The sequence below is a fragment of the Fistularia commersonii genome, chromosome 28 (assembly GCF_037954325.1).
Source record: "Fistularia commersonii isolate RoL2024-O1a breed Wild chromosome 28, RoL_Fcom_v1.0, whole genome shotgun sequence".
Lineage (NCBI taxonomy): Eukaryota > Metazoa > Chordata > Actinopteri > Syngnathiformes > Fistulariidae > Fistularia > Fistularia commersonii.
This window is the reverse complement of record NC_141311.1, coordinates 8186379-8208269: the sequence shown is the minus strand read 5'-3', so window position 1 is coordinate 8208269 and position 21891 is coordinate 8186379. Positions and strand designations below refer to the sequence as shown.

The 21891-nt window shown below is 41.3% G+C and overlaps 1 protein-coding gene across 1 annotated transcript in view; it reads right to left on the bottom strand.

Moving 5' to 3' along the window:
• Positions 1-444: 444 nt before the first annotated feature.
• Positions 445-21891, bottom strand: part of lasp1 (LIM and SH3 protein 1) — a 28869-nt gene continuing 7422 nt past the window's right edge. The window contains exons 2-7 of the mRNA XM_086176184.1: positions 18149-18243; positions 12569-12653; positions 7886-7993; positions 5445-5514; positions 4343-4440; positions 445-3629 (exon numbers count right to left, since the gene is read on the bottom strand). Of these exons, the coding sequence (XP_086032310.1) occupies positions 3456-3629; positions 4343-4440; positions 5445-5514; positions 7886-7993; positions 12569-12653; positions 18149-18243 (630 nt within the window). The 3' untranslated portion in view covers positions 445-3455. The remainder of the gene's footprint in view (positions 3630-4342; positions 4441-5444; positions 5515-7885; positions 7994-12568; positions 12654-18148; positions 18244-21891) is intronic.

Genomic DNA, 21891 nt, shown 5'->3' with positions numbered 1-21891 from the left:
TTGTTTGCTAAATGTGTTTCGGAGCGATCGGAACGCTGGCGGTAAAAATTGCGGCGATGCGACGGACCGGAAGGACGAAGACGCCGGTTTCCTCCCCGCGTCCCATTTGGAAGCGTCACACAGAATAATCCCCATCTCATTGTTCATCGATGGGATTATATTTCCCGAGTGGTTAAGATCGAGGCCTGCAGGAAACCGGTTCTAAGGAGCAAATGCGGCTTTAATTTTGGTTAATTTTAGCCCACTGGGCTTTACTCAATGTTTTTACATCCTGGGGGTGTTTAATTTCAAAAATATATGTACCCAAAGGCCTGTAACAGTCAGAAAGCAAATATTAAGAAAATTATGTCAAATGGGGCCTTCACAATCGGACACCATTGTTTCCAAATCCACAATTTTTAAATTCTGTAGTGGGGCAAAGGTGATGCAGGCGAAACCACAGTATGAGAAAAATGACATTTTTATTGAATTGACAGGTACAGTTTGAAGTGCTTCAAAGGGGCAACAGGAGATGATACCAGGTCCTTGATTCTGAGAATGTATTCGGAGATCTGAATACACGCGTATGTCAATATGCATAATGATATATATATATATAATTTTTTTTTTTTTAATTTTAAAAAATAACAGAATGATATCAAAAACATATGATGAAATGCACCACAAAAAAAAACCTGGTCTGAACGCTTAACCCGCATTCGTGGATTACATGTTTTCAACTGCAAAAGTCTACAGTATATAACCGGTATCACAGAAACGCAGGAGCCTGAGATGAAGGCTGAAGGGAAGCAAGATCTCAATTGGAAAGGTTACTTAAGAGAAGAACAGAAACCAAGCGGGGTTCTAGGAAATTATGTTGTGGTTCGGCGGGTAGACAGGTGATGCCAGAGCAGCGGGGGTCGTATTTGGCGCAAAAACTGACGAATCCCCAGGTCAGACAGACCTCCCACCCTTCTCACACTCACACTCACACACACACACAAACTAATGTCATCACAAGCCCAAATTTTCCTCTGTGGTTACAAATCAATCTTGAGCTGCACGTATACAACACCGGCACTCTTTGGCCGCATCTTTTATCACCGAGGACGTCAACCTACAGAAAAAAAAAAAAACAGAAGAGAAAACAAAAATCCCGAGCCAAATTAAAGCATGGAATAGACGTAAATAAAATGAAACCTCATCACAGATGTGCCAGGAACAACAACTGTCATTTCACTCTGAGCCAATCTACAAATCCTTCAGCTCACCCGGGAGAGAGAAACTGTGGCATCCAAAAGCAAATTAGTTTTCTTTGCAAATAAGCCCCTGCTGTTCAAGCAGTGGTTGATGCAAAAACACATTGCTCACATTTGGTTTGGCAAATGGGTGTAGGTCCCCCCCCATCAGCACTTTTACACTTTCATTACCACCGACGCAGAATTCATGTGTGTTCAACACTGACAGCTCGATCCACACCAGTTGACTTAAAAAAAAAAAAAACAACAACATAGACTTCCCTTAACCACTTCCACAAGAACGATGACGACGACAACAAAAAGAAAATCCCAACAAAAAAGTTCTGATCTTCTAATCGCAGGCAAAAGCACATCCTGGAGCGACATGACTCCCCCAACCACCAGCTCTATTATCCATATACAATTGTACAATGTCATCTAGCTACATAGTGAGAGCCTTTTTTCCTTTCGAGGAGGCTGAAACCCACCTTAGCGACACCCTTCATACTGTGAGACACAGGATTAACATAAAACCGCAAGAGGAAGGGAGCGAGGTGGTGAATTTCAGGGTTGGGGATGAGGGGTGGTGTGGGTGATGTGAGTATTTACACTGAAAAACAATCAAACGTACTATTTTTTTTTCTTTTCTGATTTTCAAAGTCAGACAAAATTCTCGCAGCATTACAAATGTCTTGACTGAGAGGTTGCAGCATGGCTGAATGGGGAGCTCGGGCACAGGGCGCGAAGCCTGATGCTTGATTCAGTGGCCAGAGAATGACGTAATATATTTCAAGTATTTCAAAACGACAAATTGTTAATTTACTCCTGTTGCAATAGTGAAGATGTAATGTCTGCAAATTTAAATAGAGCAAGCAGTTGGCTGATTTCTCTAAGAGGCCCTGGGCTCGGCTCCAAAGTGACCGGCGGCTGATCCAATACTGTGACTGCATACGTCTTGATAAAACTCCTTGGTAAATAGAGTTGCTGGTTTATTCACTTAATACAATGAAATGTCTTCTTGTGAAAATAAGCAGTTTTACAATTACAATGAAGGCAAAGGACAAAAGCAAGAGGAAAACAATTACAGCGGGTGGGGAGGATTTGACAATTTCACTCACCTCTCATCGAATAAAGACTGGAATGTTAATTCACAAAAGCAGTGGAACTAACTCAAAATTAAAATAAAAAAGAATCACATTATAGAGTTGTGCTTGGCTCCTCCTCTGTAAATGGATTTTCTTTCATGGTGATACTGTGGCAAAAGGAAAGCATGTGATTTAAATCAGGTCTGTTGGTGTCAGAGGAAAACGATGCACTCAGGGTGGTGGCGGGAGATTAACGTGTCCCTGGTCCCTCCTCTATCTTGCGATACCTGATGTAGGAAAATGGTAGGAGGCGCTCCTCAGTTAAGACTTGGATTCCAGTTTCACTACAATACCCGCGATGCAATGCTGAGCACTGGTGCGCCCAGCTGAGCGCATGGGAGCAAGCAAGATTCGTATCTCATCTGTACATACACTGAAAACCTCTGTGTTAAGACTTGCCGGTCGCTGCAACGGCACAAGAGGTCAGAGGAATGTGCACAAGTTAAAGTAATCAAGCTTCGTTCTGATGCTGAGATTCTGTACTGCATTTCCAGTCTGGCCAAGTTCTCATTGCTAAATTACACAAACAGGCTTTAAGAGAATGCAACGTCCAGTCACAATCCAGAGTGATTTAGTTCATAGAATACCTGCGTCTGCCTGCTGCCATGGAAACCATGTTTTGACTGAATGGAGGTGCCCCAACCCCACACACACACACCCTCCCACCTCCCAGGATTGTTAAGTGCTTTATAGCTAAGATGGAGCTGCATGACCCCTGGAATGACACTGCAATTTGTCCTTTGAGACTTTCACTTTCTACTTGAGACAGAATGACAGCGGAGCCGGGATCGTGGAGGAGATTAAGGGGCGATGAGCGACATTCAGACACGGAGAGACGTTAGCACAGACGGACAGAGAGGCAGGCAGATGGACAGAGAGGGACAAACAGACAGAAAGATAGAGAAAGTCTGGGGTTAGCCAGCTCAACGGAGAGAGCAGAGCAGGGATGCAGAGGGGCGGGGTTAGGGTCGCACAGGACAGATTAGGGAACAAGTTAAATCAAGAGAAAGCGGCATTAAGATGAGATGGCACTGGGCTTTTCCTTTGTTTCTTTCCCTCCATTTCTCTAAACTCCTTTCTCTTTCCCTCACACTCAGATGGCCTCCACGTAGTTGGCAGGCAGCATGCCCAGCTGGCCGGTGCGCTCCACGCGGCCGTACATCCAGCCCTCGTCGATCTGCTGCACATCTACAATCACGTCCCCGTCCACGAATGACACTTCGTCCTCATCGGCAGCAGAGTAGTCGTACACTGCCCTGTAGCGCTTCTGTGGACACACACAGGTTTCACATAACGGGTACATTAACACCACTGCCAGAGATTGGCGGGAGTTGTGTAAATAGAAGGCCTGAATAGTCACCAGGGGGAAAGTAAAAGCTGCTTCTTAAATAGCTACACTGTCAATCTGTGTCTGAAGTTCTTTTCAAGCTCCATAGGACGAAACCAAAACTCAAGAAACTAGTGTGGGAAACTAAGCGCACACACACCCAAGTCAACTGAAATATGTCATTTTCTGTAGTTCAGACTGTCGGCTGGGTGTCGGCCAAGAGAAATCTGTGAGCCGCTGACCCATTTCACAGGACTTAGTTGTCCAACCGAGGGACTACCGTCACAAACAGAAACGCCAGCATCAGCATTGAGCTGACGAAGACGCTGCAGCACTTAGCTGCTACCATTTAAAATTTTCATTTAGTTTATCACAGAACGTGAAATCTAGTATCAAACAATACGTATTTTTCTAACTTTATTTTGTTCTTGACACTGAAAGATGTGTGAGTTCAAGGAAGTCTCAGATCACTTTTTATTTCTTTTTCTTTAAACAATGGCATGTAAGTGCCACACCTCTATTTTGTCAAATAAACACATTATCAGTTGTCTGTGCTATAAAAATGATGTACGATGTCTGATATTGGAAGAGTTTTGGATTCCGCAGGCGGTATCTGGATTTGTGGTTTGACTGCAGCAAGGGAAAGTACTCACCCCAGCGCTTGCGGGAGGGGCGGCAGCTGCCTGGCGCACAGGCTCAGCGGCAGGCTCGTAGTTGTAGTTCTGGGAGGCAGCAGGAGGCTGGTAAGAGGCTGACGAAACGGGGAAAGACAGGAATGACAAATGTTGGAGCAAAGGATTTCAAATTAAGGCCAAGAACTCACCCGGTGGCGTCTGATTTCTGCATTACAATATCCTAAACGTGTGTGTGTGTGTGTGTGTGTGTGTGTGTGTGTGTGTGTGTGTGTGTGTGTGTGTGTGTGCGTGCATGCATGAAAACAATCAATACTCTTTTCACCAAGTTCTTAACACAGATCACACTGAAGACAATGCTTGAATTTAAGTTAAGGTGACTTATTTTGGCCAATTCCCATTTTCTTTACAAAATTTGAAGCCCGAATGGCAGCATGTGCAGAATTTTTTTTTCCACTTTCAAGAAACAGGCTAATAAGTTCTACAAATTTCACTGAAACAAATTCGCACTTGAGGAACTTAATATTCATTGTGCGTCATCCTTTAGAATAAGAAAATCTCTTGGGTCACAAGGGTTCACCTAAAACCAGAAAACCGGGTTTGTAATTGACTTAGAGTAGCAAACACAGCAGCAGATGTTTACTGACCTCCCCATTTTAAATCCACTCTCAGAATATTTCCTTATTCATGAGCACTTTCAACCCTCCGGTTCATCAATATCAATAAATATCTTAACCTACCATTTATGTGCCTTTTACAAACACTGTCTCTTTGTATCTACCAGTATTTTGTTCGCCTGCTCACCACTTGAGTTGAATTTCCAGTGAGACCACGCCCAATTCCAAGCACCTTGTTATCAATTAGCAGAATCCCAGTGCTGATTTAGATCCCTTAAATCATTCAATGGGCAAAAGGATAATAGAAAGTCTACTATTTAGGCAGACAGACAATAGATTCCAATGTGCGGGTTGTTGGATTGGTGGGAACTAAATATTTAATAGTCTATATTTTATAAATAAAACTATAGGTCAATTTCTAGTGACAAAAAAGGCCTTCAGATGATCATATGATATCTGACAAGATGTTCACTGATTGTACGTGTACTGTGTGCCATTTGCAGTACCTGGGGCAGGGTTGCATGGTGGGGCCTCTCCCCCCATCTTCCTCTTCTCAAACTCCTCATGATACTTGATCTGTGGAGACGAAAAAACCCAAGCAAAACAAAAAACATTGTCAAATGACCAAATCTCATTCTGAAAACTGTCACATGTAGTTACTTTTCCATCCACCAGATGTCTCCCACTTGCTCTCAGGCACCCCACTATTTGCTGTTATAGGTGGGGCAGGCAAAGTGCAGCAGCTCAGGGAGGCAACTTGATGTGGAGAGGATGTGACAACTCAGCGGCCGGAAGTAGCACGAGCTCAGGGTTGCATAGCAACCCTTGCTGATACATCACAAAGAACGGGTTAAGAGATAAAAAAAGAAGACATTTGACTTGGTGCTTCATCGTCACTGTGGTGAGAATGAGGTGGCACAATTGAGGAGATAAAAAAGGAATCAGATGACGAAGACCTTACATACAATTGCATGATTTCTTAGGAAATGTTTGGAATTTCATTGAAGTATTTGTGGTATGTAGAAGTAGGAGGCATGTGACCAGCAGTTTTTGGTACAATTACTCAGAACCTGCTCTGTCAGTGTGACAAAGACAAGTGCCATCGTCAGAAGATAAACTCACTCCGCTGTGATGAACCAGAGAATGAGTGACTGCTCTACGACTGCACAAAATGCCCCTTATTACCAGACTGCAACCGGACTGATTCACAGTGTCGTGGTCGAACTTTACAACCATGATGCTGTTGTGGCCTGCGGCGCCTATCAAAGAGCCCTGTGTGCTGGCGGCTTTCTGCGAGGAGAGTGTCAGAGACCCGATGGGATGACTGAGTGTTTGTGCAGGGACAGTGAGAAAACACAGCCAGTGTTCTCAAGTGCAATATGCTAAGCGAGAGTGTGTGTGTGTGAGTGAGATTATTTTTGTTTGTTTTGAAGGAGTAAATCGAACAGATGGCGTGCGTGTGTGTGTGTGTGTGCGAGTGAGTATTTACTGGAAGCTCCTGCTGAACCAGAACCCCCAACCCCACCCCCACCCCAAATGCTACATGTCAATCTTTGCTGCTTGACAAGGAGACAAGAACGGAAGAAACAAGAGGAAGAGGGTGGGACAGGTGAGGAGTTAGAATGTTGCATTCTCTGCTTTGTTTCTTGTGTCCAAAGAGGGGGGTGCAGTATTGAATCCGGAGTGGCTCCCCATGATCCACTTTGATGCGTTGATTATGAGCAGATGTCTTGTTTATCATGCCGAAGAGATTCTGCCATAACCCTGATATCTAGTCCACCAAAACGGCACTTGCTAGCTTGACATGGCTTGTGTGTGTGTGTGTGTGTGTGTGTGTGTGTGTGTGTATTTGTACACCCGCAGCTATATGTAATAAATGTGTTTCTTTTTCTGGCTCAAGCGTGTCCTTGATCTCAGACATGCAAGATCTTTAACCAAATGCAAGCAGCAATTACAATTTACCGTCCACACTAATTATGCAATCAACAGGGCTGGTTATTCACATTGGCGTGCGTTTGGTGTGTGAACGGGTTTCAAATAGGTGGAAAGTGCCTTAAAAGCAGTCCTGAGTAGTAAGAGAACACATGGTAAATAGAACACGCATTTTCATTGCAATTTTTTTTTTTTTTTTTTTTGACAACAGAGAAATACTATATCATGAGGCATTGCCGAGGGCAGGAGGAGAGTGGGGGAGAATGAATGATGTGGAAAATGATTGGGCAGATGAAAGATGCTCCAGAAACTGAAGTGGCAGACAAGAGTGCAGGCCTCCACCAAGGCCATGGTGAAAAAATAAAAAGACAAGATATGAAATTATAGGCTATGAGTCCTGTGTGGGTCCTCGATCGTACAAACAGGAATCGTGCGCTTTGGGATCGCAAATTAAAAAGTTTGAGGGTCTTCCCCTTTGCTGGAAAACACAACATTACTTTTGAAAAATAAACCTAAGGAGGCGACATAGTATAATGAAAGACCGCGCAGTTCATGCATTCGCTCTGTAATAATCACACACAGTCACATCTGCACACTTCCCAAGGATTACTTGAAACACATTGGTCTGTAGGCTTTCGGAAATCTTTGATAAAAAGCCATGAAACAATTAAGGCTTTGCTTTGTCCCCTCCAAATGTGTGCTTTTTATTCTTGCTGCAAGGTTATTTTAAGAATAAATACATTTGAAAATGGAATTGTTTTCATTTGTTTGTGTGGTTGCTCCAAAATATTACGGCCTCTTTTGGCACATGCTCTATATGCACAGGTTTTGTTTTTTAGCTCAGAAAAGTGGAGATCTTGGTCACAAAAACATATAACAAATACAGACTTTTTGTGAGTCACCCCTGCCCAAGACATCCTATGTGTTTAAAAATCATACACGGCAGAGTTTTAATAATTCTAATGACAGACATACATAAAGAAATTGTGAAAGTCATTCAGTGGCCACCACTTACGTTGCTTATTTGGTCCTGCGATCGCTTAATTCTCTGCAACTCTGGCGTGTCTGTGACCACATGGAAACCTTTCCCTTTATTCTTCTCAAAGTCCTCCCTGTAGAGAACCTGTGTGGAAAGAAAAAAACAAAACATTAAAGATTAGACAGGAAATATCAGAAAATTAAATTGATGCCAAAGAATATTTATTGCTCTTCTGACCCAGATGCTGACAAATATATAATTACAAGGGGAAATGAATTCACCTTTTCTTTTTGATTGCTTGAAAAGAAACTGACTGCCTGATCTTATACACAGGTCTGCTCAAATGGCTCAGTCCCTGCAGTAATTGAAGAATTCCTTTGCATCCTCAAGTCTCTCAATTTACTATCAATCTAATGTCCAAGTAAAGTGACATTCTCCCTACATAAAGGGGAGATTTTTGTGTTTTTTTTTAAACAGATACCCAGCAAAGTGGAAATTCTTTGATTCATGGGCAAAAATAAAACTCAGGTCCAAGTAATCAGTATGTCTGCTGACCCTGTGTTTATTGCCTAATCTTTTGTGGTGAAGTTCTCTTCCTGTTTGCTGGGGAGAGTGAAAGCCTTACAGAAAGGATATGCTGGTTACCATATATGGTCAAAATGAGAGGTAGCAAATGACAAGTTTGTGTGTGTGTTTGAATTATAAAAAAGAAAGCATTTCCAGCCTCTCCTGACCCTAAGGGCAGAAGAGGAAATGTCCAGCCCATGCAGCTTTAGATGCCTATCAGAGATTGCAATGCATGGAGATTTACCTCACTGCAGCCCTGTGGCTAGCAAGGAAGAAAAAATAAAAATAAAAAACAACTTAAACCCTCACGTAAACCATATTACAGGCCAGAGGCTCGCAGCCAAGTGCACACTTATTTTTTATTCTTTTTTTATCAAAACCTACATATTTAGACATTCCTCCTTGTCATTTCACAATGACAAATCATGTCATTCCATTTCCCTGCCATGAAGCCCTGTTCCTGCCCCTGTGTGAATTACAGATTTCCTGCACAAGCTCCAATAGAGGCGCCTACTTGGTCAATCCTTTACCAGGAAACAAAGCTCTGCCTCCCCTAAAGTCCACATAATGCCTATCACTGCCAAACAAGAGTGCTGACCGGTCCTCCTCTCATCTTTCCTGTGATGACACAGCGGTATAGTGACTCATAGCGATCGTGTGTGTGTGTGTGTGTGTGTGTGTGTGTTGTATGACGCAGTGTCAGATGCTCATATCTACAGTCATCCGTGGTGTAAATTCCCCTGATAAATGAAATTAAAACGATGTCTGATTCTGACTGTGTGAAATTATACACCACTCTCAAGCCTGCTTGCGAAGATAAGTCAAGAAGACCAATACAGCCCCAGCCCGTATTTGTCCTTCATTCCCGTTACCCCCCAATCCCTCACGTATGATCCTTCCCCCTATTTTTATTTCTCACTCTACCTCCTTTGTCTTTTGGAGTCTATGCAACAGCACCTCTACACCAATCATCTGTCTCCTTTCCATCCCCACCCACAAGCCTCTCTCTATGCGCTCCCTTCTTATTCATTCATGTTTTACTGCTTCAGCAGTGACAGATTTGTCCCACAGACTTGACCGGAGCACTTTCCCTAGATAATCATGGCTTCTGTTTGCATTCCTATTGCTTTTTTTCCATGGGGGTTTTGTTTTACTTTTATCTTGCTCTCTTACACTCCTTCTGTGATGGTGGTTTCCTGTATTTTCCTCTTTTCCTTGCACTTGTGCACGCCTCATTGCCCCCCTTTCCCTCCTCCTCAATTCGCTTTCCTCTCTATTTCTCTTTCCCTCCAACTTGTTTCTGTTTTCCGCCACAGTCCTGTAATGAGGTGTGACAAACCACTATCAAGCTCTCAAAGCAATCGGTTTCCAGTGGCAATGCACAGGCAATAGTATGCCATTAAAGAGCAATAGTTCTCCTCAGACAAGTTCCCTACTCTTACATGGACGCATTCATTGGTCTGCAACACTGATAGCACATCCTCCTCACAGTGAGAGGCCCATGTTAACTCTAGCATTTCTATGGTTGTTAAAAATTAATCAGGTTAAACGGTTTCTATTCATCTGAAAATCTCAGTGTATTCTCATAGAAAGTTAAAAAACAAATTGCAGTCCAGATATTATGTAATTGAAGAGAAAGCCAAATTGTGTGTCCTTTTAAAGAGACAGTTAATTTGGCTACCAAATCATGTTTCTTTTTGCTTGAAATGCAATTTTCTTTACTTGATCTGCATTATTTTGACATGACACAATGAATTGGGGACGTTTGCTGTCCAGATATTTTAATCTCTGAGAAACAAAGGGAATTGTACGTGTCAAGGCGACGTGCATTTGCAGATAAAGCAATTTTACAATATGCTAAATATGTTATTAAAAACATAACAATTTTTATTTTAATGATAGTCTTCTCATAAAAAGTGTCTTGTTTTATTTGTAAATTTTCCCTCCCTTGACAGTAGCCTGGTTGACTAGAAGCACTACTGGCTTCATTCACAAGATTTCATTAGCTTCATGGTGCAAATTTCTCATCAGTCTACCACCTATAAAAGGTTTGGAGGTATGTTGTTATGAAATCACAGCTTCCTGTGATAGCACTGATAAGTGATTCTGAGAGGAGAAAGAGAACATCAAAGATCTCCAGTCTTTAATCATGAGCACATGAATACATGAATGATAGTTCAATGTCTTTTGGGGGCTCTAATGATCCATTTCTTTCTTCAGTGTTCATGACAACCCTTTAATAATTTCTCTCTTTGGTGTGTAGTTGGTTTGTGTGTGTCGGGGGGGCTCAAAAAGATACATCCATGTAGAAAAACACCATCTGTCCCTCAATCTATCAGTGATCCCGCCCCCTATATGACCACTAACCCCAATCAAGACGCTCACTAAAGACACACACACGCACACACACACACACACACAAGTAATTTATTTTATATTTCCTTATACAGGGGTCGACACTGAGTGCTTTGGTCTCACAGCATCAGTCACCCTAGTTGAATTCCAGGAGGTGTTTCTGTGTTGAGTTTGCATGTTCTTCCAGTGTCTACAAGGGTTCTCTGGTTTCATCCCACAATCCAAAAACATTTAGCAGGTTAATTGGAAAAATTGCCCTGATGTGCAACACCAGGGTGTACCCCACCTTTCGCCCCAATGGTAGCTGGGATAGGCTCCAGCATCCCCGCGACCCTGAGTAGTAGAAGCAGTAAACAATCGAAGGATGGATGGATGGATGGATGGATGGATGGATGGATGGATGGATGGATGGATGGATGGATGGATGGATGGATGGATGGATGGATGGATGGATGGATGGATGGATGGATGGATGGATTTTCTTATACGGTCTCTCAGTGCAGGGAGTGCATGGAGTTCAAGTGAGAATGCTGTTCAAAGTCCATTTCTGAGTTCAACTCTCCCTGCCTCTTTATCAGAGCTTTTTTAGTAAAGCAGTAACATGTGGCCCAGTTAAGACGGATATTTTGGTCTGATGAGTTTTTTTTTCCCTCCTCCTTGATCTGAGAGTATATTTGGGTCTTTGTGATTTTAGCCTCTGCGGGAACAGCCAGACGTATTTCCTGTTCTTACACAGGGACATTCCAGAGCAATATCAATGACAATCTGGGAGGGCATTATGTGAGAAACTGAATTGTCATCATATGCCACAGCATTTATCTCCAAATGTATTCATCATGCCAAGGGCTAAAAAATAGCATCTAGAAGAATAAACATGCATTAACACAATGCAAAAGTTTTCACACCCAAACACAAATCAAAACAGCTCACAATAAATTCTGGGATGAGCCTTCACATTGTGCAACAATTGCTTCACAAAGAAAACCTCTTGAATCCAAAAGAGTTTGGCCCCCATCATGTGCAAGAACTCTGTATATTCAGTTCTGTTTGCTCTCAATCAGTGAAAATGTACGGAGCCCTAACAAAGACTCCCCAGTGCTGAGCATCAATAGCATTTTTTTTAATTAGGTCATTTCTACTTAAAATGCAACACTGCTTTCCTGACTTTTCAGTAAGACCTTAAATCAGACTAGAAGGCATTGCCCTCTCCAAAATTCTACCACTGAAAAGGTCTTTAGTGTATCAGAAAGGCTTATGTCTGAAACGGATTGAGAAACGGGTGCTTTTTTGTCAGTATACTCTCTGAATGACTTGCTGGTGGACTAGGCTGAGCTTGTAACGCGGGCAGCTTACATGCTAAGTGATTTTATTTCTGGTGTTAACATCTAAAGCAAACTGAAACAAGATGGATGACAGGCCAGTTGGGGAAGAAAAAAAAGGGCTTTTATCACAGTTTTTTTCATGAAGTGGGTAAAGGGTAGATTCTAAACCAAAGCCCCATGTGATAGAAGTTGTGTCAAGCCACTGTTGGCAAAAATACAAAACTACACCCTGGGACATTCAGCCTGGCAAGGGTGTCACTATTACAGCCACATCACCCGGACCTGCATCAGGCTCATGAACGTGATTATCTTTAAACACTAATGATGCATTCTTGGGGTTGGTCACGAGGGAGGGCTTTCAAATAAAGCATATCCATGAACGGTCTTCTTTCAAGAACACTGGACGTCTGTGAGTAATCTGTATGTGTATGTTTAGTAACAAAAACTACGAGTAGTTACGGGCTTGAGGTATTACATTGCTCTGCATCTTGCTCTGCTGTTTGAGACGGATGTTCTCTGGAGTGTCAGCCACACAGGTGAAGTTTGTCTTGGGGTAGTGTCTGTATGGGGAAACAGAACAGAGGAGAATGTCAGTGCAGTGTATAAACACACAGAGACAGATGCAAGGCTTTTCTCAGAATCTCACAGTGATGCTAAAGCCTTGACTTCAGGAGACAGAAACAGCATAACCCAAGCAGTGTGCAAATTTGTGGCCCCACAGTGGGGATGTTTGTTATTCAAGGTGGTCCTGAGGTTGAGTTAGGAGCCCCTGAAGACAAAAGGTATGTCAGTATAACACAGCGTTCTGTCAGTGGGAGCCAAGGTAGTCTGAGAAGGAGGAAGTGATGCAGGGGCAGCGTGAGGGGATGAGAGCCTTAAAGTTACAGAGTTTTTGAGTCGATTCATAGCAAGTGGGACAAGCTATTAAAAGTCCAATAGGAGAAGGAAGAGCATGCTATAGACACAGCAACGGGGCCAAATGACAGGGGGCAAGAGGGAATGATGATATGAGCAGCCCCTTTTGGTGGACCATGAGGACGAGTCTCTTTTACTGATGAATTCTGGTTGTTTTGCGGATAGCGGCAGACCCATAACCACCCAATCTCCTAGGAGAGAAATATTTTGACCACACACACACACACACACACACACACACACACACACACACACACACACACACACACACACACACACACACACACACACACACACACACACACACACACACACACACACACACACACACACACACACACACACACACACACACACACACACGCACACGCACACGGCATAAACACATAAATACACACCGTGTCCATGCAGACATGCATGTGGCACGAAGCATCTTTCCAAAAGCCATTTCTCACACGCTTGCTTAGTGATTGCCACAAAAACATTATCAGTGCATTCTGTGCACAAGACATCAATCAGTTTTGAATACGCTCAAGATTTTGAGGTACAAGTAGCCTTCTGCTCTACAAATAATAAGTGTGGTCCCTCAGGCTGCTGAAATACAGGCTTAAATCCACCAGGAATGGAAGAGCTCTCACAGCCTATTAAAAACCCATAAGGACTGCAGTTCCCAGCCTGCCCCGGGATAGTGGGCGACCTCAAAAATCTTCAACCAGTCATATGTGTCTGTGGGTATTCCATTTAAGAAGTCAGTTTACAGTTTCCTTGACAACATGATAAACAAATTGACTTAGCATCCACCCTGTTGTGCTGTAAAAAAAATAAAAATAAAGGCTTGTGGCTGATGAATTTCACAGAAAAGAACTATTAAAAAAGAGACATATGACCCACTTAAAAGAAACCCACAGAACCAATTTGAAAGAGTGTGAAGTGGGAAATAAATGCAACTGGATTTGAAAAGAGCAGAAGTTTTTTGAAATCCAAGCTCTGTGATAAAAAAGAAGACTAAGCACTTGATCCCTAATTGAATCCTTCCAAAATGCTGAAAATGCATGCAGACTGATGCTAGCACTAGCTAATACCCATTTTAAGTGTATGAATATCATGATAGGCAAAAGAAATAGCTGCCCTGACAATGCAAATAAGACTGCTCTGTTTACCTAATATCAAAAGTGAGTCCAATTTTCTTGGCGATGTGCCATACTATATTTAGGAGACAACTATCTATTCATTTTTCTGGGGCGTTTCTGGATTGTGGTGGAACACGCTTCCTTTATGAGGGAAAGGCTGGGAATGAAAACCCCTGCTTGTTAGAAGGATGGGCTGTGTATTTAAGACACACACCCTCCGGTTGCATTAGTGTTAACAGCTTTCTTGTCATCAATGTGTCCCTCTAACTTATAGGTCAGCACATTGTTTAACAGACAGCTTGGTAACTCAGTAATATAGTTTGAATGTATTTGCGCAAACCATGCTGATATTTTCATGCCCGCTTGTGGAAGCAACTCTCAAGAATGCTCTACTCCATCAGGTTGTATAACAACATCATGTAAGTCACAGATCAGGATGGGTGACACATGCACAAACTAGCCCAGTGAACGGTAAAGAGGGAGTGATCAAAATGGAGGGCAGGAACAGCTAAGTAGAATGGGTGTTGGGGCTTTGAATGTGCAATAATGAATTGACACAAAAACAAACACACACACAAACACACGCGCGCACAGCCTACTGTGCAGGAGGGGAGAGCTGTTTGCATACTGGGACCAGGAGATGTTGAGGCTGACTTGGCCCTGTGAGACCTGGAAATGGTGTAATGCATCATTCAAGAGAACCATTTATTTACTTCGACATATTTTGGTTTCGGAAAAAAAAGAAAAATCAATGCATTTTGAGTATTAATTGTGAGAATCATGACACAAATTTGATGGTACAAATCATTCAAGAATATGTAAGTGGCAGTAGCAATAAAAGACACTTCACCATAGGATATATCTGCTGACCTGACAGAAAGAATCCATCATACCATGAAATATATGTCTTAGAGGTAAATTAATACTCGACAATGCCTGTTTATATTCAACATGTAACATAATTCCCTGACAAAATCAGCCAGCAGTGTGCAAACTACTGTCACAATATTACAGTTGTTGAAATTATGATTGGATTATAAAATGTTCAAATGGCATAACAACAAATGACATTAAACACAAACATGGAAAACCGAAAAAAGGTATCCAACAATACAAACAAAAACACAAGCTTAAGACAATCTAAATTTGAACAAAAGGACATTCATTTCTAAATAATGAAATGTTATTTAAACATCATCTTATGAGTGGGTCCAACATCCTGAAGGGGCACTAGTGGATATTTTTGATTCTCTTATCAGCCCTTGTGAATCTCCCACAATCCCCCTGTGACTCCAGCATCTAATCAGGGATGGGAATTCTCAGGGTACAGGTTGGTATTAATAAAGTGAAAACAAACAAAGCCTATGTCAAGTCTTACAGACAAATATTGAGTTGCAACAATAAAGTGCTTATTTCACAGAACAGCAGCAATATTAGCAGCAGCAGCAGCATTCCTTTCCTGCAGCGAGAGGCATTCCAACTAATGATATTTACTCCTACAATCGTTGTTTTAAACAAACAGAAAGAAGCATAATAAACAGTCTCTAAAGGGCCTTGCTCCTTGTGGGGAACCAGGGAGGCAGGGGATGTCAGGACAGTGAGCGCTGTGATTATGACTGGCTCACATCTACCCTACCTACCCTCAGGTTGAGCCCATAACTCTCACCTCTGTCTTTTATTTTGTATTAATAAGGGTTGGTTTCAATTGACCTCCTTTTGAAATGCTTGATTCAGGCGGTCAGTCATATCTAGTCTACACACACAATGAACATATAAAAACGGTCAACATGCACAAACCCAAGTGTCATGAAATTGATATTGGACTGCTGGTGATTTCAACATAGAAACATTGATAATCACAATTAGGACAGGACAATACATCAAATCAACAAATATCATTTGTCATTGAACTATGACATCCTTTTGTGTTTTTTTTTAAAGAAAAATCAAACATATTGTGATTAAATACTATTCTCTATTTCTTTTATATTTTTAATTCAGAGAAGGTATGAGTTCTACCACCTCCCTTTGTCATGATGGAATGAATAGGAAAAATGCTGATTTTAATATTTGTGGTGACCTTTGATAAATATCAATATTGTATAAGGGGGTTTCGAATGTGGTGACGTGACCCCCCCCCCCCCCCCAGCGAATGGCCAGGCCATAATCACAGTTGAAAACCTATGCTACCATTTTTCAAATAGACTGTATAGTTCAAGGCTAAATTCAAATGATTCATTCACATACTGGAACTGGAGTTCATATTTTAAGGGCACACCAGTGATCTCTCTAGAAAAGAGCAACATCTGTTGCATTTAATATCCAAAGATTTTGGAAAGTTCTATCCCAAATGAAGAAAATAAATACATCTGTGCAACCTAATTCCATTTAGCTGCTCTAGTTTCAATGTAATTGCACACTTCATACAAGCTTACTGGAACACTGTCTCTCTTGGGCATGTAAACAGTGCCATTTTTACAATTAGTAGTGGAAACTGTTTTTCTTGTCAAGCAAATGGGCCAATTACATGTCTTTTATATGGCTAGAGTGGTTTAAAACTAACCAAATCTATTACACAAGTCTGGAGTTGTATGATGATACACTGTTGACTTCTACTGAAAGTAATCAAATTACCATACATAAAAAAATAGCCCCCTTTGCAGATGTACTTTTACACCCACACGCTTACCATGGGTTGACACGGAATCTTGTGATTAGTGGTGTTTGAAATTAATCTGTTAAAAGCTTTTAGCTTGCCTTGTATTGCAGCGTTAAGTAGTAATGTTTATTATTTGATCAAGGAACAATGGTTGAGCTTTCCACAGCTATTAAGACTTTATGAAGATAACTGTCTCTTCTATTTATAATGCTGCAGCAAAAACCTTTGACAAATTATTGTTACATTCCCCATCTGATAGCAAATAATAGTTTTCAGTAGATTTGATAAGATTCAACTATGAGGTTTCATACTCAAAACTATTGAGGCAAGAGAGAGAATAGGCAGTTACCATCAGTGTGACTATACTTCATGGATATATAGCCCAAAAGAAAATCTGTTAAATCCCAGTCAGTCTTGAAATACTGCACAACAGTGTTGTCTCAAAGGAGTAAATGTTAACTAGCCAGCCAATAAGCACAGGCAGCAAAAACACTCCAAACCAACACTGGGTGATTGCAGTGAAACAATTTTACTCTGTTCAATGCTCAGTTTGGGTGAAGGACCTACAGGGCAAAGAGAAAGGAAAATGCAAGGTCTATACAGAGTAAAATACATTGAAAATTTTAAAGTTAGACCACTTCTCATATGAAAGAGAAGAAAACCAAATCAAGTGTAATTTGATTATTATCCATCAATAAGAGAAAATTTGGTGACTTTTATGTATCACAGATGAGAGCGATACATACAAAAAGCAGCAGACAGCAAGCTAGCATAACAACACTGTTTCCACTGGAGAAGAAAAGAACGAAACAAGAATGAGATCACTTGATTTATTTTGCTGGCAAATGAATGGTTTTCAGGAAAAATGAACAGGAACTTGACGAGACATGAAACACTGCTTTCTATCTGACCTGCCTTTAAGAAACACAATTTACACACAGGAGGAGAAAAGCAGTAAGAATAAGGGGAGGGAGGGATTCCACAGATTCCCGATGAGCATTTAGGGTGTGACTATGTAGTGAAGCATGAGAGGACATGCTAGTTATCAATGTGCCTGCCTGTGTCACTGTAGAGGAACTTTAGGAATTTCCTTTGTTGATATCCCCCCATCCTCTCACCACTGTGGAGGGAGGGAGCCACTTTCCCACACCACATATAGGCCTTTTTTTCTGTGAGGGGGCAGCTAGAATAGTCACAGATAAACAGCAGAGGAGGGAGAAAGGGGCCATAGTTGGGTAGCAACCTACATACATTTGGAGTTTTGGGCCTTTGGATAGATGTGCGGAACTTGGGGTGGACAACATGATTACGCAACATAAGACATGTGAACTAACAGACAGTGACAACTTACGCATTGCAGTATGGTCTCTTCTCGAAGCCTTTGTAATTCTTCATGTTTAGAGTCATTTTGCAGACCTCGCAGCTGAAGCATCCTTTATGCCAGTACTATCAGAAACACAGAAAAACAAGATCACATGTAGCAAGCTGAAAAACACCCATCCATCTAGCACAAAATAAAATGTGCATGAGTCACTTAGAAACTGATTTTAACTCCCCGTGTGATTCCACGAAGTGCCTGTTGCAATGGCTGTTGAAGTGTGTGAAACCACTCAATACCTACATATGATAGCAGTGGGGAGTAAAGGAAACTTCTACTTATGTTTGCAATTCATACTACTCTATTGGGAAATATAAATAGCTAACTATATGTGGAGCATTAGGTCATAACTGACTGGTAGCTAATCTGGTGGCACCACATTTGCAAACTATTATTTTACTTGTATCTCAAATACTGGTCCTGTGATCCTAGATAACGGGAGATCTCTCCACCTTCCAATCATTTAGACAATATGAGCTACAATAGAGATAATTAAACAGACCTTGTGAAAAGACCTTATAGGAAACTATGCTCTCCCATTTTTGTTGACAGGCTATTTATAAATGAGGCCAACCAATTTTTAAGATTGAGGATGAGTCTTAAAACACTGGAAATTGATAATTTGATTGTGCATCTTCTGTGATGTATCTGAACATTATGAAGGATCATCTTGTGGACTTTGAAACAGATGAAAGATTTTTTTTAAATGTTTTTGTTCTTGAATTTGTAATCATTTCCACACAGGCTTTGTTAAGAAAGCTGAGGTAATGTCTTAATACTAACTTGAGACTCAACTCCAATTGGAAAAAAAAATCTGCTTTTATTTTTCTGAATGAAAAAAAAAAAAAAACACACACTCCAACCATATGTAATGGCTCTTAATAGATATATGAAATTTGGTCAAATAATTTGATATTTTTCTTTACAGGTATTTAGGCATGCAGTAAATGCAAAGTGATATATTATTTACCTGCATCACTGACATATGACACAACAGCTGAAAAAGCATGGAGTGAAAAAAAAATGCATGATAATATTTCTAACTGAAGACAACAGACCAGTTTTCCAGCATACACTCCCTTATTTGAGAAGGTCAATGGTGACTGAAAGAAGACATTATATTGTGATCAATTTAGCAGCTACATATGCCCCCAAAAGACTGCACAAAAACACACTGTCCATCTGTTCATCGTTGCATGCCTGCACTTGATTGCAACTCCTCCATGCATCCCAACAAGATGTTTCTATCTCCCTCTCCCAACAACCAACTAGCCCTTTAACTGTCACTCTCTCTCTCCTGGCACTGGGCTGATCTGCAGCCTAAGGGTTCAAAGAGGGATTGAGGGAGGGTGGATTGGTGAAAACTGGATAGAGGGAGGAAACATGAAAGGAAGGAGATCGAGAGAGCATGAAGGAGAGCAAACAGGGGAGGGGGTGGGCAAGAGAGAGAAAATGCCGGAGAGTGAAGCAATGATCTGGCTGCTCCTGCTATCATAAAGGGAAGGAAGGGAGGAGTGCAGAGACACAGTAAGACAGAATTGCAGGCAGAGAAAGAGGGAGTCCTTAACATGGCCTCAGGGCACGCCGCCATCCCTCTCATTCTTTTTCCTTCATCGCTTTCTAAATCAGTTTACCCACACACAGAGCATGCATGTAGAAAACAAACAGTAAGGAAAAGGATGTTTCAAAGTACTAACTGAAACTTAAGAAACTTAAAGCACAAAATCGTTGGTTTTCACACTAAAAACACATGCAAGTCTGAGATTCACACTTTAAACTCCATGGATTCCTTCTTGTAATGACACAATGGGCCAATGTAACTTATGTTGAAATACTTATAACCAGCTGGCAATAAATCAACATGAGGTTGAAGATTACTATCAGAAAGCTACAGTTGGGTAATCAAACACACTTCTCTATCTCTGACTGGATGTGATGGACCACCCAGTGTGGTATGTGCTGACAGCAGGCAAATGGATGTGTGCATGACATCTTTATCCTCATTAACGAAACAAATGTACAGCGGTGAACTATGGTAAGCTTCTAAAGAAACATACAAAATTAAAAAAATCTGAAACTCAAATCTTACTTGGTCTATCTAAGATTTGGAGTCAGTGTGGAAAAGAAAATCGAAAATTAAATGTATTTTCGAAGTTTCAACAAAATTATGCTCATTTAGAGTCACAGACTAGTAACACTTTTTTCTGATTGCTCTTCACACACACACAATCCACGCCCAATAATTCTTATGTTCAAAATGGTGATGTAACAATGCTTCATGAATCATACAGGTACCTTGTCTTGAGATTATTTTAGCACGGAAATTCAGCTTCACACTGATGAATGGGGCCATTATAGCCAGTATTGTAGAAGAAGGCACCCAGTGGAAATCAGGCCTGAGCCATGCTCAGTGGAGTTGTGACCCACAGCCAAACACACTGGGCCAAGCCCTCAAACTCCTTATCCCACTACAACCAAAGCAAAGCCGGAGGGAGTCACAGATAGACACATAGTGTTACACTTTCCATTGCTCTCCCATTTCATTCTCCTGGCTAGTACTGCAAACTTTTTGAAACAACAGAATACTGCAGGCATATTCAATTTCCTGGAGCTTCAGCTGATTTGCAGCTGTGGTGGCTGCCATTTTTGCATGCATAACATCTGTTTCATCTTAAAGTGCAGGAGCCCAGCATTCTACTCTCCACTGCTACACTCATCCTGTTCTTAGTTCCCATGAGCTGTTCCCAACCCTGCAACAAACCCAAGGATAAACTATCATTGTGTAATCTGAATAAAGAAGTGCAAAAGGAAATGGTGAGGATTACAGTGTGCATTTGCGTTGAGAATAGACTTTGCTTCCCAGGGTAAATATTGACCCAGGTTCTATTGAGAGAACATGTCTGTGGACCTTAACTGTTGATCACACTTTGAGCTGCATCCAGTTAACCCACATTCCACATGATCCCTTCTCCATCAAAATGTAGATCATGACCTCCCAGATGCATCCCTCAGCAGTTGTTAACACACTTCTAAGGCACATTTAATGTGGGGAATGACGGCTAGAAATCTCAAGTGAGCCTCTCTAAATATACTAAGTGTGTGACGTATTCAAGGTCTAGGCTGTGACTCTCAATTAGAAATTCAAAATTAAGATATTGGGAAAACTAATTTTAACAAGTGTATGAACTGCCTAATGATATCTACAGTTTCTGTAATCTGACATTGTCCCCACTCAAATGTAATCCATTGGGACAGCGTTGTAACTAAACAAACACCACTGGCTGACCTAATGGAATTTAAAATCTTCCATTATCCAAATCCATGATCACACACTGGGCTTGGTAGAGTTGATGAGGCTTGAGCAATTTAAAGTTAAACGGTAAGGCAATGTTGAACTGACACATCACCATGTTTCACAGAGGTGTTAGATCCACTGGTGGTGCTGTATCCTGTAATAATCCCTGGGTCAGTCAGTTTTCGAACAACAAAAGGCTTCTTCATATCGTTACTGTTTAACAAGAACAATTGGTTAACTCTGTGAAAGGGACAGGTTCTGAAGGTTTAGATGGTGAATGTAATGACAGAAACATCTTAGAGGCAGTGTGTGAAAATCATTTTTGAATCCGAAATGCAGTTGCAATAGCTGAGAATCTCACTTCTTTGCTGTCGAGGACAATTAGGGTTATGCAAATCACATTGTTGTGAAAACTTCCTTT